This window comes from Tamandua tetradactyla, chromosome 6 (genome assembly GCF_023851605.1).
Source record: "Tamandua tetradactyla isolate mTamTet1 chromosome 6, mTamTet1.pri, whole genome shotgun sequence".
Taxonomy (NCBI): Eukaryota; Metazoa; Chordata; class Mammalia; order Pilosa; family Myrmecophagidae; genus Tamandua; species Tamandua tetradactyla.
Window position 1 is genome coordinate 117308136 of NC_135332.1, and position 18406 is coordinate 117326541.

Sequence of the window (18406 nt, forward strand, 5' to 3'; positions counted from 1 at the left end):
TTAAGACAGGATAAAATTATGAAGCATGTAATAACATGGATGGACCTAGAGAACATTATGCTGAGTGAGTCTAGCCAAAAACTAAAAGACAAATACTGTATGGTCCCAATGATGTGAATGGACATTCAAGAATAAACTTGGAATATGTCACTGGTAGCAGAGTTCAGCAGGAGTTAGAAACAGGGTAAGATAACGGGTAATTGGAGCTGATGGGATACAGACTGTGCAACAGGATTAGACACAAAAACTCAAAAATGGACAGCACAATAATACCTAATTGTAAAGTAATCATGTTAAAACACTGAATGAAGCTGCATCCGAGCTATAGGTTTTTGTTTTGTTTTGTTTTGTTTTGTTTTGTTTTGTTCTTACTATTATTACTTTTATTTTTTTTCTCTATATTAACATTCTATATCCTTTTTGGTTGTATTGCTAGTTCTTCTAAACCGATGCAAATGTACTAAGAAATGATGATCATGCATCTATGTGATGATGTTAAGAATTACTGATTGCATATGTAGAATGGTATGATTTCTAAATGTTGTGTTAATTTCTTTTTTTCCGTTAATCAATTAAAAAAAAAAAAAAAGTTAACACCGAGAACTGGGCATGCCAAATCTCCATGGATTTAATCTAACCAAGTTTCCAACCTGCAGAACTGAACATGGATTAAATGAAATGGTTGCTCCCACAGGAATGGATCGGGATTAAAAACATGGCTTTTCTAGGGTATATAATGCTTTCAAACATACTATTCTATCATATGTATATACCAGTTTAACCTCTCATCTGTTGGTGGATATTTGAGTTGTTTACTTCTCTTAGCAATCGTGAATTATTTATCCATAAACATCAGTGTGCAAATATTAAAAAATAATAATAACATTCTAGAAAAAATTAAATTTCCAAAAAACCCTTAAAATACATGCACAATTTTTTTACATACTGGTAATCAATAAATAATGTATATAATTTTGTATACTGCATTTTCCACTTAACATGAATTAATATATATTTTCTGTTATAAAATATAAGAGGATATGCAAAGAGTATGGGTCCCAAAATCTGCACATAAACTCTGTCCAAATCATTTATTTACAGCTATACTATGCAGACATAGGGGGAATCGCAAGAGAAAAAGCAGCAGTTGGAAGCTGAAAGAACTGAGTAGAGATAGCAGCTGCAGCACACTGCAGGGGAGACAAAGTTTGCAGTTTTAGTTCAGGTAACTTAAGTGCTAGGCAAAAAAACAAAAGCATTAATCCTGAGTTGCTCCAGTATATGATCCACAATGTTCATTTTTCAAACAAAAATCAGACATACAAAAAAATCAGAAAAACATGACCCACATTCATAAGCTAAGGTAGTCAATAAAAACTGACACCCACTGGGCTCCAATGTTAGATTTAGATGACAAAGACTTCAAACCAGTTATTATAAAGATGCTGAAAAAATTAAAGGAAAATAAGGTCTCAATGTCTAGAAAGATACGAAATCTCAACAGAGAACTCGAAAGTATAAAAAAGAGCCAAATGGAAATGTTAGATGGGAATATTTAATAAATGAAACGAATTTATTATATGGGCTCAACAAAACTGAGCTGGCTAAAGGGTAGAATCAGTAAACTTGAAGAAAGAGCAACAGAAAATACATAATCCAAAAGAATGAAGGAAAACAGTCTTATTAGAAAAAACAGTGGTAAAAACGTCCCAAAACCGGTGAAAAAAAAAATTATAGTTCTAAGAAGCTGAATGAACACCAAACTAGATTAAAAACAAAACACTCTTAACTACAGCACAGTCAAATGGTGAAAAACAAAGATAAAAAGACCCTTTGTTAGCAGTAAAAATAACACATTGCATACATGGTGCTGAAACAATTGGCTATCTTATTGGAATAAATGAACTTCAATCCTTATCCTACACTATACACACGAAAAATTGACTTTAAACAGCTCTTAGTCTGAAACATAAAAGCTAAAACTATAAAACATCTAGAAGAAAACATAAGCTCTTTGTGAGCTGCTGGTAGCTTTCTTAGGTAAGACAAAAAAAGTGCAAATCATAAGGAAAAAATGGAAACGCTGAATTTCATCAAAATTGAAAACTTCTGTTCTTCAAAAGACATCAAATGAAAGGGAAGTCACAGATACTATTTGGGATACAAAGGACTTATATCCCAAATACATAAGAACTCTTGTAGCTTAATAATAATAAGAAAGCATTCCAATTAAAAACTGGATAAAAGAGTTGAACTAACACTTCACAAAAGATATACAATCGTCAATAAGCACATGAAAAGAAGCTCTTATCATTAGTTATCAGAAATATAAAATAATGAGATACCACTATACCCTCAGTAAGAGTCAACATCAAAAAGCATAGCCATATCAATGCACAGATCCTCATATATTTGCTGACAGAGACACAATGATACCACACATTGTAAAAGTCTGATAATTTCTTATAAAATTATATGTACACTTACAATATGAGCCCATGATTCAGCACCAAGGTTATTTTATCCAAGAGAATTAGAAATATGTCTATACAAAATCTTGCATATGAAAGTTTCATAAGCAGCTTTATTCATAAGAGCCCCAAACTGAAAACAACCCAACTGTCCATCAACAAGAAAATTGATAAACAATTTGTGGTATATATACCCATACAATGAAACAGTAAAATGGAATAAACTACTGATATACATAACATGGATGACTCTCAAAAATATTTCACTAAATGGAAGAAGTCACACACAAAAGTATGCATACTATATAATTCCATTTACATGAAATTCTTGAAAAGGCAAAACTTATCGTTAGTGACAAAAAGAGTATCAGTGGCAACCTGGATATGAGGAAAATTGGCTGTAAAGAGGCACTTTTAGATTGTGGTATTAGTTATGTGGTTGTGTGCATTTTCCAAAATTCATCATATTGTACACTTAAAATGGTACATTTTATTGTATGCAAATTATACCTCAGGTTGATTTAAAAAGTGGTAGTTACCTTTGACAGAAGACTTGGAGACATAAAATCACCATTCAGGGTACTCACAATTAATCTCATAATTAATTAATTGCCAAGCATTCTTACTTAGGGGCTTTGTACTTCAGCAAACTTAATAACATTTGAATTTATCTTATCAGTTTAAGAGGTGATTGTCTGCCCCCCCCCCCCCCCAAACTCCTCTCCCTCCACACTCTCTACTCCAACTCTAATGTTAGCTCCATGAAGGCAGAAACCCTGTGCTGTCAGGCTACAACCCCAGTACCAGGAAGTGCCTGGCCCATGGTAGGTGCTCAATAAATACTGACTGTATTAATGAACAAGAAATCCTCTGCATGTTAGTATTCACCAGGAGACTCTGCTTTGACCACTTTCCCTGGTTATTCTCATCTACTTCTATGGCTTCAATTATATCAACATTCTAATGACTCACTGGTATGTTCTATCCTCTCCTGCTGTTCATCAGACCCATTTCTAACTGTCCATTGGACAACTCTATTCAAATGTCTCACAGGCACTCAAATTCAACATGCTTAAAATGAACTCATTAACTTCCTCTAATTTATTCATCTAATCTATACTAAAAATAAAACCTTCCTTAAGTTATACCTCACATTAATATTACCTCCCTGCTCTCAAAATTCTTGAAAGAATATTTACTACTAATACCTGGACACATGGAAATCTAGCTTCAACCCTGACCAGGCCAATGAAAATATGCTCACAGAATTCAGCTCAAGAGATCTTTCAAACCTCTTATTCGTACCTTAGGTACGAATCCCTCATTTGGTCTTTCTGACAACAGCATGTCTCTTTTGATTAGCCCATCCTTGACACTGTCTCCAGAATTATCTTCCTAAAACAAAGAACAATCATGTCACTACTGTTTTAAAATAAATCAGGGGTCCCCTTTGCCTAATTGCTAAAATTCAATCTCCCAGTGTTCTAGTTTGCTAGCTGCCCGAATGCAATATACCAGAAACGGAATGGCTTTTAAAAAGGGGAATTTAATAAGTTGCTAGTTTACAGTTCTAAGGCTGAGAAAATGTCCCAGTTAAAGCAAGTCTATAGAAATGTCCCATCAAAGGCATCCAGGGAAAGATACCTTGGTTTAAGAAGGCCGATGAAGCTCAGGGTCTCTCTCAAGTTAGAAGGCACATGGTGAACACAGTCAGGATTTCTCTCGCATCTGGAAAGGCATATGGTGAGCTTGGTAAGGGTTCCTCTCTCATCTGATAGGGCACATGGCAAACAGGGAATCATCTGCTAGCTTCTTCTCCTGGCTTCCTGTTTCATGAAGCTCCCTGGGAGACATTTTCCTTCTTCATCTCCAAAGGTCACTGGCTGGTAGACTCTGCTTCTTGTGGCTATGTTGTTCTGCTCTGCTCTCTCTGAATCTCTCTTTCTCCAAAATGTTTCCTCTTTTATAGGACTTCAGAAACTAATCAAGACCAACCCAAATGAGTGGAGACATGCCTCTACCTAATCCAGTTTAACAACCACTCTTGATTAAATCACATCTCCTGCGAGATGATCTAATTAGTTTCAAGCATACAATACTGAATAGGGATTAGAAGAAATGGCTGCCTTTACAAAATGGGATTAGGATTAAAACATGGTTTTTCTAGGGTACATACATCATTTCAAACCAGCACACCCAGCAAAACATGTATCTTTTCAAGCTCTACTCTGGCCACTTCTACTTTGTACTCTGATCATTTCTTAAAACACCACGCTCTTTAATGTCTTCAGCACTTGCTTTTTCTGCCCACAATTCCTTTTCTCATTATCCACCTTAAAATTAGATATACTCTTTAAGACCCATTTCAAATGTCCCCTCAGCTATGAATTCCTTCCTAATTCCTTCAGTATGACCGACTATTCATTCTCATGCACAATTCTTGAGTTTGCTAACCATACACTCTAGTATAACAGTGATCAGGTTATATTTTCTATAATCCTTATTATGTGGGGTAGCATTACCTATTTTATTTCATGTAGCATCATACAAATATCAATCTTTTGTTCTTTTTATCAAACTGCTATGTTGAACACTGCTGGAAATTGGACAAGTTTGTTGTGATGGACAATCTTCTGTATACTACTTCTATTTACCTGTCGATTCATCTCCCAACCTGACCGTAACTCTTTAGCATCTGTAGGTACTTAACAAGTACTTGTCCAGAGCGAATAAACAAATGCTCCATTTCATTTTCTTCAACTGAATCAATTCCACTGCTCAATAGGATAACATTCCACAGCCAGATCAACTTCATATCCATCCAACTTCATACACATGCTGAAATTACTGAGGACTCCTCATAATGTCTAATAGCTACCTATCCCTTAAGAGTTTTTCAAGCTGTGGACTGTGTAATAATTCCCAACAGGAGTCCTTGTTTTCTGAAATGTTTCACCTTAGGACTTGATTCTGGGCTTTTCATATCCAAACAAAAAAAACTAAAGATAAAAACATTTTGGAAGCTTTTCAAATATTAATTTCCCTGATAGTTAAATCTACTTTTTGATGTGACTTTATTAAGATGGCAATACTTTAAGAACCTAAAATTTGTCAGCACTTAAAATCAACTAATAATTCCATTGGGGAAATAAGCAAAACTCATATATATATATAATGTGCTTACATATATAATATGCTACTTGTATAAGCCCTTGAATGTCCATAATAAAATTTTATCTGAGATTAAAATCCAAGTCCCTCAGCTCAAAATAATCAGAATTTTTTAAATGACTCAGATTCAGTTATGTACATATTTGAGGACAGAATTAAAGGAGAATATAAGGAATCTATTTTTTACTAATGAAATCTATGACTAAACCAATCCAGTATCTAGAAGACCAGGGACGGCTACCACAAACGAGTCCCACTTACAGGGATCAGTACTCAAACATTACAAAATAGTTTGATTTAAAATAAAGATTTGTAAGCAAGAGCTAAAATATACTAGGTGCTTCTGTCTGCTTTATAAAAAAATTTATATGCCTACTTCTCTGACACACAATGAGCCAGTCAAAAATGTCAATTTCCTTCATTCGTTTACTCATATATCTCCTAAATAAAGCATGCCTTGACACATTAGAGCAGTTTCTTTCCGTGTGCAGAAATCCTTTATATGCAGTATTCCACATACTGTTCTTTTTCAATATTGTCTTGGATGAGAAGAGAACAATACATATGAAACTTCATTGTAATTTATGAAAAAAGTCTCCAGATATAGCTGAATCTTGGAGAAAGAGAAATAGGTAATTTCCCCATTGCTTGAATGAGAAGAAGTATATAGTACCATATTTTCTTTAGCTGCCAGCCTGATCTGAAGGCATCAGATAAGTACTACAATTAACATGTCTTTAAATAAAAATCACATCACTACCAACTTTCCTAGCAAAAGGAAACGAAATCCGCTGGGATGAAAAAGAAATGTTTTCTTCAAAGACTTAATTTTCAAACAGTTCAAAACAGTAAAATTTTCATGTTGAGTTTAAATATCTTTTGATACAAATAAGAAGGCTATAGATATTTCTACTTGGGGAGGCCACATAATGACAACCATTTTTTTTTTGCACCATGTAGCTCATTTCAGATCCACATCAAAGACACAGTGGTAGGAACAACTCTTTGTGTGCTTGTATATTACAGGATTTCTTTCTTCAAACGTATAATATTTTTTTTCTGTATAGATTGTGAAATGTCAGCAAAATAAGCTGATCTGTAATTCTACTTGTTTTTTTGGAAGTACTGCCATGCCATATGTAGTTGGCATACCCTGGCGGGTTCTGCCCAGCATAACACTCTAAAGATACTAGACCACAGATTTCATGAACAAACTTGAGTTTTACAACCACTATAGAAAGACTAAGCCTTTAGGAGAGTTCAAATGCCAACCCAATCTCTTCAAAGTCTCTGGAAAATTATTAGGCCAAATCCAGGAGGGATTTTTAAGGAGTAACTGCAAATCAGTGAAGAATCTGCTAACCTCATTTTGCTCATTGACTATAATTAATTTTTCATAACTTTATACTACTATTTATATAAAGTCTAGATGAAAATCTGGGCTCAGAAGTGACACAGAAAGTTACATTTCAAGAACAAATAAAAACAGGAAAAAATATTTCTAAGTGGGAGTGTATATGTATATGTATGATTTCATTCTCTAGATTCTATTAGAACTTTAAAAATGTTTTTTACATTGGTCTCTTCATAAAAAATGGAAACTTCACTCTTCAAAAAATGCTGCAAACAGCCACTTTGATTATAAACGTATACATTACAAATTCAAGATACAGGCAACATAAAGAAGAAGAGAAATGAAAAAGGCTGATTGCCATATTCTCAGCGAGGGTTGGTGCCTCCATTCACACTCTCCCAAAATATCTCAATGTAATCTATACTAAGATCAAAGTTTTAGAAGAAGTCTGATATAATCATATTAAACTTCACTAAAGGAGATATACCATTAATACATATTGGGTCTGAATTGGATTACAAAAAGAAAGCTTTCAATTTACATAGATATTGCAAAGCCTTCGATTGACATTTTCATAGAGCTGGAAATGGCAGAACATCTAAAATTCAGAGTAATAAAAAGCCCTTCCCTAAGACAATGCCTTGATTATGTAAAATAAAGGGAATTATGGTTTAACTAAGATATCAACTAAATGCTTCTTTTTATCCTATCTTTTTCTTTATGTTATTGGTGAGAAAGGAAAAACCTTTTTATCATATTTTACTCTAAAGGCTTCACAGGAAATACTGTTCAATGAATGATGATCATAAGGAGAGGTACAGAATAGCAAACTGAAATTAAATTCATCTAGAAAGGGTAATTTACTAAAATAATTCATTTTCATTTCCAGTCTCATAACTTTTCTAATAACTCTTTCAAACAAAGAAACTACTTATATTTAATTATACAAAGGAATTTCTAATTAGCATGGAAAAGCATATTAAAGATATAAAAAATAAGAATGCAGATTATAACAAAACAAAGTATATTCCCATTCAAATGCATAGCATTTCAAGAATGTCTTTTCCGTAATAATTTTCTGCAAACAGCTGAATGATTTTGAAACATTCTGATATCATAATTAAAATATATCAAGATATGCATTAATGGACCCTGACACAGTTATAGTATGACTATAATTTCATGAGTTTTTATGAAATGTATAGAAGTTGCAGGAAACATACACAATGTGCCAAAATCTGAGGTTCATGGAACTATTGATGAAAAATTTTTTTCTAAAATATAATAGAACTATATGAACATTCAAGTTTTTAAAGAGGACAATTAAAGTGAACTCAATAAAACTTCAAAGAAACAAATACTCATTTATGATAGAGATTCAAAAGGCTTTCTTCTAAAGTATGATAGTAAGTTTAGATGAGACCAAGCAAAGACAAATTACTGAGTATGTGCAGAGGTTCAGTCACATTCTGCTCTGTGAAGTCAGTTTTATTAAAAATGGTTTTAATTCTATAATAATTTTAGTTATTTTGTGAATATATCAAAAGGATGTGAGCTTAATACCTACATTCTAATGAGAAAATAAGCTTTCTGTAATTTATAAATTTTAATTAAAGACTAGGTACTGAAAAACATTCTGAAGTTAAAACAACTTAAGTTTTCAATACACTTATATATTTTAACTTTGAAATACAATATAGTTGTCACATACAATGGCTCTGATAGGCTTAAATCAAATTTCAATGGGCAAGGAAGTCCAATGTTACAAAACATTCGATCAGCAAAAATATCTGTTCAGTGTACAATAATAAAACAAAAAAGTTCTAATCTAGAAACACAGAAAAAAAATTTATTGTTTTTAGTACCAGAAATAAAAATAACAGCATGTAATCCATGATAATCTGGTCCTAAAATTTTCTAGGCTGTAGTCCAAATAAAACATTTAAGAATTAGAAACAATCTACATGTTTTTCTAATAGGTAAATATACCTGAGAAAGTTTCTATAACTTGGCTTTAAAACTCTTAACCACAAAGAACCTTTTCACTGTGACCTCATGAAGATACTGTGCTAAGCACCTGTCAAGACACTAAGCCACTTCCCTGGGAGGTTATAGTCCCTGCTTAACTGCAGGTGTAACGCATCAGCAACACAATATTTCACAAGCATGGCCATGTTTTAAAACCTTCTCTTTATATTCATTAGTATGTAAAAATCACAGTACACAAATGTGGAAATGTTTAACTTGTCCATAAATAAGAGTATAAACTTAAAAAAAGGTTGAAGCAGTCAGCCAGATAATGGGAAAGCACAATCCACATTTTGGCTAATGCCAATGTTTTAAAATTATAATTGTCGTCACTGTTAAGAACTAGCAAACAAAATCAAATAAAAAATAAAGCAGCTATGCTGGAAGCAAAATTACATCTATCATAATAGCATCTCCAGGTAAGAACTGATTTAGAGATTGAATGCAATTTGTGCTTTGCTTCTGTAAAAAACGCAGTGTTATTTTCAGACATTTCTAAATAACTTGATTTATTAACAAGCAGTGAATATGTTTTCATCACAGTTTATTTCTAATTCATCCTGTGCATATTATAGATAGAACTAAATTTATTTCGTTTTTCCAGTACTTTAACTCTATGAATCAAGGTCATTTTTTTTAAACAGTGATTTATTGTAATATTTAAGGTAAACAACAAAAATAAAGTCTAAAATTAAACTTTAAATTAAGTGTTTAAAAGTTCAGATGACAGAGCCAAGAATCATTAACAGCTTCTTTAATTTCACATTAATAGTCCAATTTAAAATACTAACAACTACCTGGCAATAGTGTTGAAAGAATCAGGTTTCTGTGACGGAAAACAAAACACATGCAAAATACTCCTCAAAACACATGATTTTCTTTCTCATTTTATGATCTAAACTTGTAAAATTTTTATAAATACATGATCATTCTACACAATACAGATTTTCTAGAGTATTTCTAAAGGAAATTACAGTTTTTGGTCTTAAGGAATAAGACTAAGATGGAAAGGGGGATGAAAACAGTGAAATCTGAGGGAGCAGTGCACTCTTTCTTCTACACACACAAGTATACCGCTGTTTACTAAGTCAGGTGAGTGGTTACAGCTTAGGATATGGTTTTCAAGGCAACCTAAGACATCAGGACACAGGTGTTTCACCTTTCTAGAGTTAGCAATTGTTTTAAAAGCTCTGGCCTATCCATAAAGGATTGTTTGGTTGTCTTTTTTTTCTGAAAAGGGAACAAATAAATAGAAAAAAAAAAAAAAAAACCAAAATAAAACTTTGCATTCCCAAATTCATGTACACAACACATTAAGGGAGCTAAAAGCTAGTTTTAGACTATGCAATTAAATAGAATTGCTGGTACCATCTAAGGTAAGTGCTACTCTAGATGGCCAAAACATGATCTAGTAAATCAAATCCACGTTTTTATGCCTCAAACAAGTAGGAAGCATTTCATTATTGTTCTAATAACATGCTTAGTAAAATTTTCAGGTAACAGACTTCTAGGATTCTGTACCTTAATGCTGTATCTGACGGTTTACTGGCAATGGAATGCCAAATACAAAATCTAATATTAAAGTTGTCTTTAGAAAAAAAAAATCAAACCTAATGTGAAAAGAAGAAGAAACTATGTACTAACGCCAAATGCCTGAAAGCAGAATTTCTGTTTGTGGAAGACAGAGTGATACACCCAATCGAGATCAATCAGAAGACAGAACAGAACAGGGAATGAAAATGGTAAAGAAAAGAAGAAAAATAAAAAGGAGGTGAAGGAAAAGGAAAATGGACGAGACCCAGGCAGCAAAGGAATTACTGGATAGCCTGAAAATAAGAGAAAATGAGGCATGTGTGTGACTCCCTTCTTTCTGTCCTCTGTGTTCCTATAATTTACAATGTAAGTGGTTTGTAGACCACACTAGAAGGCAAACATGAACCTTCTGATGGATAGAGAGGAAGGAGTTGGGGCTGAGATGCTTTGTTTTTTGTTTTGCTTTTAATTCATACCTGAAAGCCTTGAATCCTTGCTAAATATTCCAGCTGTTTTGAAGGCTGTACTGGAGAACAAGGGGGAGTAGGAGAGCTTCCTTTTAAACCTATGGCTTCGGCTGTAGGAGAGGTTCCATTCATAAGGAGTTCCCTGGCAATTGTAGCTGAACTATTTGATGTGGGAGATATACTGAAGAAAGAGCTCGAAGGCTGGTTCATATCTTTGGGTGACAAATAGCCTAGAGTAGTGCCAGAGATTACTTTGTGGCGGCTGGCTTCCATTTCTTGATAAACATCAGGAGACAAATGAAGAATTCCTTTGGGAGCTATAAATAAAATAAAAGGAACACTGTTACTACATTAAAATAACTGAAATACAAACAAGTCAAAATATTACTAACCCGACAAACAATTTCACTTGAGTAGTAAGAAAGCAGTAAAAACCAGTCAATCAAGCATCTTCTGAACACCTGCCAAGGAAATTACAGCCTCCATTCAGAGGTAAATAATATATCCTTCAATATTGCTAAAAGCAGAAATTTTTAAAAATCTAAAAAGATATTTCAGTGAAATTTGTGTGAAAAAAATTGTGTAGAGAAGTGGAGGGAGAATGGAAACTGATGTGGGGAATTGCAAGTGGAGAGAAGACTGGAAAGATGCAGTGTCTTCACCTTGCAATGAAATACTTCATGAGTTCCTAAGAGGCATGAAATCCCCAACATAAACAATAATTGAGACACAATAGGTAAAATAAAGGCTGGATCAATTCGAATTTCTTAGGTGTACAAACTCTTACACCTAATGGCCTCTCCTTTCAACAAGAATGTTCCACAGATGGCTCTAATCCGTGAATGTTAAAAAATGACATCTTCTTTCCAAAACTAACACCATCTCCTATTTTGCTTATCTGTTGAAGGCCTAACTATCTATTTGCTCAGGTGCCTAACCTAGAAACCAGGCAACCATCTTTGACTCACCCACCACCAAGTGGTTACCATGTCTAGTCAAACATCTCCAGAACGTGTTTCCTCATCAACAAGTACATCATTGGTTCAAGCCAGGCCATGGACAAGTTCTAATATCAAGAGGAGTGAGCCTGGGCTGTGTTATTGGTTGGTGGGTTTTTGGTTGGTGGAGTTTTAAACACATAAAAGTAAGGCACTTTCTTTTGACCATCATCTGCCTCAGAGATCTTTCAAACCACATTTTATACTGTTTTCCCTAATGTGCTTTTGATCAGATATTTACACTCTCAAATAATCAAACTATCACTTAAAATTATTAAAAACTGTGCAGGCCATGGTGGCTCAGCAGGCAGAGTTCTCACCTGCCATGCCAGAGACCTGTGTTCAATTCCCAGTGCCTGCCCATGCAAAAAAAAAAAAAAAAAAAAAACATTGTTTTTTAAATTATTAAAAATGATCACTTTTGAAGAATGTGCTCTGAGAAGTAAAACTTAATACCCTTCTTCCTACTCCTACCTTCCAGCCTTCAAACCAAGCCCTCAGGGTTTCTCACCAGGGATACTACTACAATTTCTAAAAAGCTTCATTGCTTCTAGTCTCCCCAGAGTCTATTTCCCAAAATATAATCTATAATATGTTCTCCTAATAAAAGAGTTTCCATGATACATAAATTTGGGAAATAATGCAGATTGTATCACACACCTCCCTTTCAGAGAACTGAAAATGCAGATTAGCATAGTAAAGATTCTGAGGAGCCCAGCAGAACAGAAACCTATTCAACTTGGCTTAATACAGGGTTTCTCATATTTACTTTCTATCTAAGCTTTTTTTTTTTATATAACATTAATAACATCTAATGCTTTGGGAAATGCTTGAGGCTAGATCATCCTCTTATGTAATGTCTTTCGCTGGTTCTTATCACTTTACTACAGAAACCATATTCCTTAGGATGACATACCAAGCCCTTAATGGTCTGGCTACCACTTAGCTCTCTAGCCTCAATTACTAAATCCTCCTATCAAACCCCATAATTCCAGTCTTACATTTGCTCTTCTTCCAATATTCAAGGCTGTTTGAACCCATCACACTTCTGTTTATATTTAGTTACACACACACACACACTTAACTGAGTTCCTATTGCTATGTTCCAGGAATTCTGCTAACTGTACTGCCCTACCCTCAAGCCATACTCCAACTACTGGGAGAGGAAAATGAAAAGGGATAGTATAATATGGTTGTTCTAGTTTGCTAGCTGCCAGAATGCAACACACCAGAAATGGATTGGCTTTTAATAAAAAAGGATTTATTTTGTTAGTTCTTCAGAGGAAAGGCAGCCAACTTTCCACTGAGGTTCTTTCTCACGTGCGAGAAAGCACAGGATGGTCTCTGCTGGCCTTCTCTCCAGGCCCCTGGGTTCAAACAACTTTCTCCAGGGTGATTCCTTTCTGCACCTCCAAAGGCCTGGGTTAGCTGTGAGTGCTGAGATGAGGAATGCCGAGCTGCTTAGGACATTGCGGTCTCTCATTTAAGCACCAGCCAATTAAGTCAAACGTCCTTCATTGCAGTAGGCACACTTCCTAGCTGACTGTAGATGTAAATCAGCAACAGATGAGATTCCCGTACCATCGGCTCATGTCCGCAGCAACAAAACTAGGTACGCTCACCTGGCCAAGTTGACAACTGAATCTAACTACCACAATGGTGGATTCCCCACTGGAGATATAGCTAGAACACGGTAGAAACGGGAAAGGAGAAGTAGCAAGGAGAAGTTTTGGAGGAAATGACACCTACAATAAATTTTAAGGGATGAAGAAAAGTTGGTCAAGGAAAAGGAACACTGAAGGGAGATGGATGGATTGAACCACACACTAACATAGTTAGTTGTGTGTTCCAGGGAACCTCAAGCAATTCCTTAGGACTAAAGCATAAAAACAGAGTTGGGCATCTGCAAAAGGTGAAGTTGAATACAGGGACAGGCAAAGTTCAAGAAGACTTTAACCTGATGGTATTAAAATATGGAACTTTAAAAATTAATTTAAGTAGTTAAAAATAATATATTAATTTTCATTAATTAATTTTATGGCTTTTCTTTACCCCTTTATGTTAGTTTTCAAATTCTGCATGTTAATATGTTAGTTTTATAACGAGGAAATTTCAATATTTTTTTGAAGAAAGTATATGCATTGGAAAAATACAGATGCAATCTCATCAGCCAGAGAAACTACTTTTAATAATTTGCTTTAAAGTAAGTTTTTAGATTTTCCCCCGTGCACCATTTTGTTGTTACACGCTTAAAAAAAAATAAGTTAAAAGAGAGGAACACCACATGATCCTCTTATTTATAAAACAATATACTTATATTACTAATTTTAAAAGTATATTGCTTTCTTTAAACCATTCCATATTGTTGGATATCTAATTTGCTTGTAAATTTTTGCAATTGTAAACAACACAGTGATGAACACTGTTGTAATTAAATCTGTGTTCACAAGAAAATTTATTTCCATAAATTGGAAGCAGAATTGCTAGTCCAAAGGGTACACATTTTAGATTATTTTGATACTTAACAAAATGTTCCCCTAAAAAAGTCTGTACCAATTTCACAGTCCCCACAGAAATATATTAAAGTACCTTTTTTTCCTATTTCAAAATTGGATATTAGCATTTCACAATCTTTACCACTTATCTGTACTGACAGAAAGCAGGTCAGTGGCTATCCAGGGATCAGAGTTTAGGAGTGATAGACTGCAAAAGGGCAAAAGGAAACTTAGGGTTGACCTAAATGTTCATTTCATAGGTATGTAAATATGTCAAAACTGACCAAACTGAATATATTATGTGCTTTTATTATACTTCAAGTAAACTTCAATAATGCTGTAAAACATATTTGTCAATTCTGTTAAGTGAATATGTCATTATATTGATTTCTACCTTTACATACAAACCTGTAGCTACAGCTATCATATGTATCTTTTAAAATATCTTAAATGCTATGATCTTAAATTCTACACTCAATTTTAAAAAAATCAAGAAACTAAAAGCAATCTTCATTATTGTTATTACACAGTAGTAACGAGCTTGCCAATAGCAATATTATAAAGAAGAAAAATGCTCTCTCATCACTCAAGAGGCATTACATCATAGTGTAAGAACTCACACAGAGCTCATACTCCCTATTCTACAGTAAAGCCTGAGTTGACTTCTCTTCAAGAATAAAGAAGATTCCTTTCTAAAGAGCTCAACAAATCTAGAAATTATTGAGAGTGCAAAGACATGAATTTATGGGGTCACCTACCAGATGAATTTCAACTTCAGTATTGGTACAGTGTTTGGATGGATTATAATCAATTTAGATTCTTCCTGTTATAAATTTAAGATGCTTTTCAATAGGTTAAGACCTAGAAGAAGATTCTGAGAGTAATTTAGAGTATGTATATTTAAGGACTTTTAACTTAAATTGCTAATAAGTCTAATTGACACTTCTACTACTAAACTTACTCTCCTACACTTCTCTCAAAACAGGTTTCAGTTATTCTGAATAATTGTTGCCCCTTTATATTCCACCATTTACCTTTATTTAATTACTACTGAGGATAAACTTTTTTTTCCATGTAGCCACATAAGTTCTTTGCTTTTTTTCCTATTTTTTTAATCTGTTTTGCTCATGGACTTCAATGATAACATTCACTTTGCTCAGGCTGTACATCCTATGGGCTCATCCACCATCTGGAGATGTCCTGAATCCCTTTCCCCATCATCCAACTTGTGTCCCTGCTTCTGCCTTCGACGCTGCCATTTTGGCACTGGCAGTTTCTAACGCGATGGTACATTGCTGACTGCAGATACAACATAGGCACCATTCTAGCCATTCACATATATTATTTTATTTAATTCTTTCAGCCACCATGTGAAGTAGGAATTATTATTTCCCTATGTTAGAGATGAAACAAATTGATGCACAGAAGGTACAAAACATCCAATCATACAGATCATAAGAAGTCTGTTTTCAGAGCCCATTTTATCATTATATTAAACAGCCACCTAATAGGACAAGATAGAGAACTGTATTTAATGTCCAGCCAGCTTCATATGTCGATGATAATCCAGGAAATAAACTATATGTTTGGAGGTTGTTCAGATTACCTCCAAGTTGGCTGATGCCATCATAGTTGTCCCTGAATGTTCCAGATGTAACCAAAATCTCACTGAACTATATGAAATTCACACAAGATTTAAAAAACCCAAACTTACCAGGGACTGTGACATCTTAAAAAATGTGAAAATGTCAGGTCATTGTGCCCTGTGTACATTTTTGCCCAATAGGGCTGTGTTCTCTCAAATGGGCATGTAAAGCCTGATGCAGCATATACATATAGCTCAGATTTTACTGAAAGAGTTTTATGGGAATTTTTGAACTGGAACTCTTTCAAAGGATTTTATCATATGTATTGGCAAGCAAACCCAGCAGATCCTTGTCATGTGATGTTTACCAGTGTCAAGGCTCTTCCAGAGAGGCTAAAGAAAATAAACGTTTATAAGCAAAAGTAATATCGGAACAACTGTACCGAGAAAGATACTGCCACTGCACTGCTCCAAATGGTTAATTATAGTGCATGAAGTCCATGGAATGACTACGTACCTGTTTCTTAAAAAAATGAATATCACTTTTTTTTTTTTTGGATGCATGGTCTGGGAATCAAACCTGGATCTCCCGCATGAAAGGCAAGCCTTCTACCACTGAACCACCAGTGCAACCATGAATGTCACTTTTTACACCAAAGCTTAAAAAAATTTCTTATTCTGTATTTATACAAATCAGCTTGGATTCTTGGTACAAGTATGTTGGACTAAATGTTTGTTTATAAATACTTATGATAACCAATAATACTCAGGCCCACTTCTGCCACGTGAAGTTTTTCATAAGAAAAACTAATTAAAAAATTCTTTAAAACTGGGAATATAGACTATTGGTTCAAAAGGAAAATTTCAGAAAGGTATGAGCAATAACAGTGTGATTTAACAGTCTTACAGTGACTTTTAAAAATCATTTATATGAAAACTGGTGAAATCCAAGTCAGGTCTATAGTCTAGTTAATGTATTATACTGATACCAATTTTCTGGATTTAATAATATACTATAGTTAGTTATGTAAGATGTCACCATCAGGGGAAGCTGCTTGATGCGTAAGTGCAATCTCTCTGTACCTTTTTACAACTTCCTGTGACTTTTACAAGTTAAAAAAAATCAATTACATGGAAATACTATCCTCCTGGTCAGGGCTTTTCCATCAGGACAGAGGTTCAGTGTTAGAGACACCAAGGCGGGAAGGGCTGGTTCTGGATATGGCACTGAGGAAAAGCTGCTTTGGCAATGTCTGCTCCTTGGACCACTGCTCTGAACTAATGTGTGGTCACTGAGTTCCCACACTCTTGTGGCTTGACCTATAGTTACCTGAAAGCAAGGGAGATCCTGATGGCAGTGTGGGCCTCATGGTTAGGACACTGTTTTTTCTTGGAGAGTCTGAGGCCATTTATTAGGTAATAGTACATGTGACACAAGATGGAGCCCATTGGACCAGCACAGTCAGCCATGGGGTTCAGACACAGAAAATCCATCCTTGGTATGATCTTTAGCTACCAGGCTGATCCAATCAAGAGCTATCTCTCCTTCCTGCTGCCCAGCTGTTGGGACCCAATGGAACAGGGGAGTATTTGTATGGAACCCCACCTCAACCTCACCACCCAGCATATAACCAACCTGGTCTTCTAGCCAAGGACCTTGAACCTCAGTTCTACCTAATTTTAAAGCCAAATAATACTATTTAAATGGGAAAAAAGTCAAAACCTCAAAATCTGAAGGAAACTTCTGAATATTAAACTAAAAAAGGACAGTGTTGGTTAAGAACAATACAATGGAAAAAAAATCAATTAAGTAAAGTTTGATAGTGTCCTATATTATAGATGAGGCCAAAACTGTCTGAATTTAAAAGCAGCTACATTTTTAAAAAAGTCATTACTGAACAACTGCATCAAATGTTGTGCTTTAATGTGCTCAAAAAGCATAGCTTAAATCAGTGGTGAAAATTAACCTTCTTTTTGCTCTTAAAGTGGGATGAAAGCACTGATATTGTTAATTAATACATATTATTGTATTTTTCCCTACATTTAACATGATGTATGTGAAGAATTATTTTGTGAGTTCTTAGGAATATAATTATTGACAAAGAACTATTTGACAAAATATGTGAGCTTTTGGTCATGGACACTGTGCTAATAGGGAAAAGTGCTTAGTCCAATCCCAAGCTAAAGCAGGCAGAACCAGAGGGCAATACTATGACACCTCAAAGAGATGGCCCCTGGATTTTCTCAGCCTGTCCATTGGTTAGGGGCACAAAATGAATCATTTTCCCTAAACAACTTGAAAAC

The 18406-nt window shown here is 34.5% G+C and overlaps 1 protein-coding gene across 14 annotated transcripts in view; it reads right to left on the reverse strand.

Annotated features, from left to right (window-relative positions):
• Window positions 1–18406, reverse strand: part of STAU2 (staufen double-stranded RNA binding protein 2) — a 363048-nt gene that overhangs the window by 111857 nt on the left and 232785 nt on the right. For all 14 annotated transcript variants that reach the window (XM_077167009.1, XM_077167004.1, XM_077167001.1 and 11 more), the window contains one exon: window positions 11034–11341. In XM_077167009.1, coding sequence (XP_077023124.1) covers window positions 11034–11341 — 308 coding nt within the window. The remainder of the gene's footprint in view (window positions 1–11033; window positions 11342–18406) is intronic.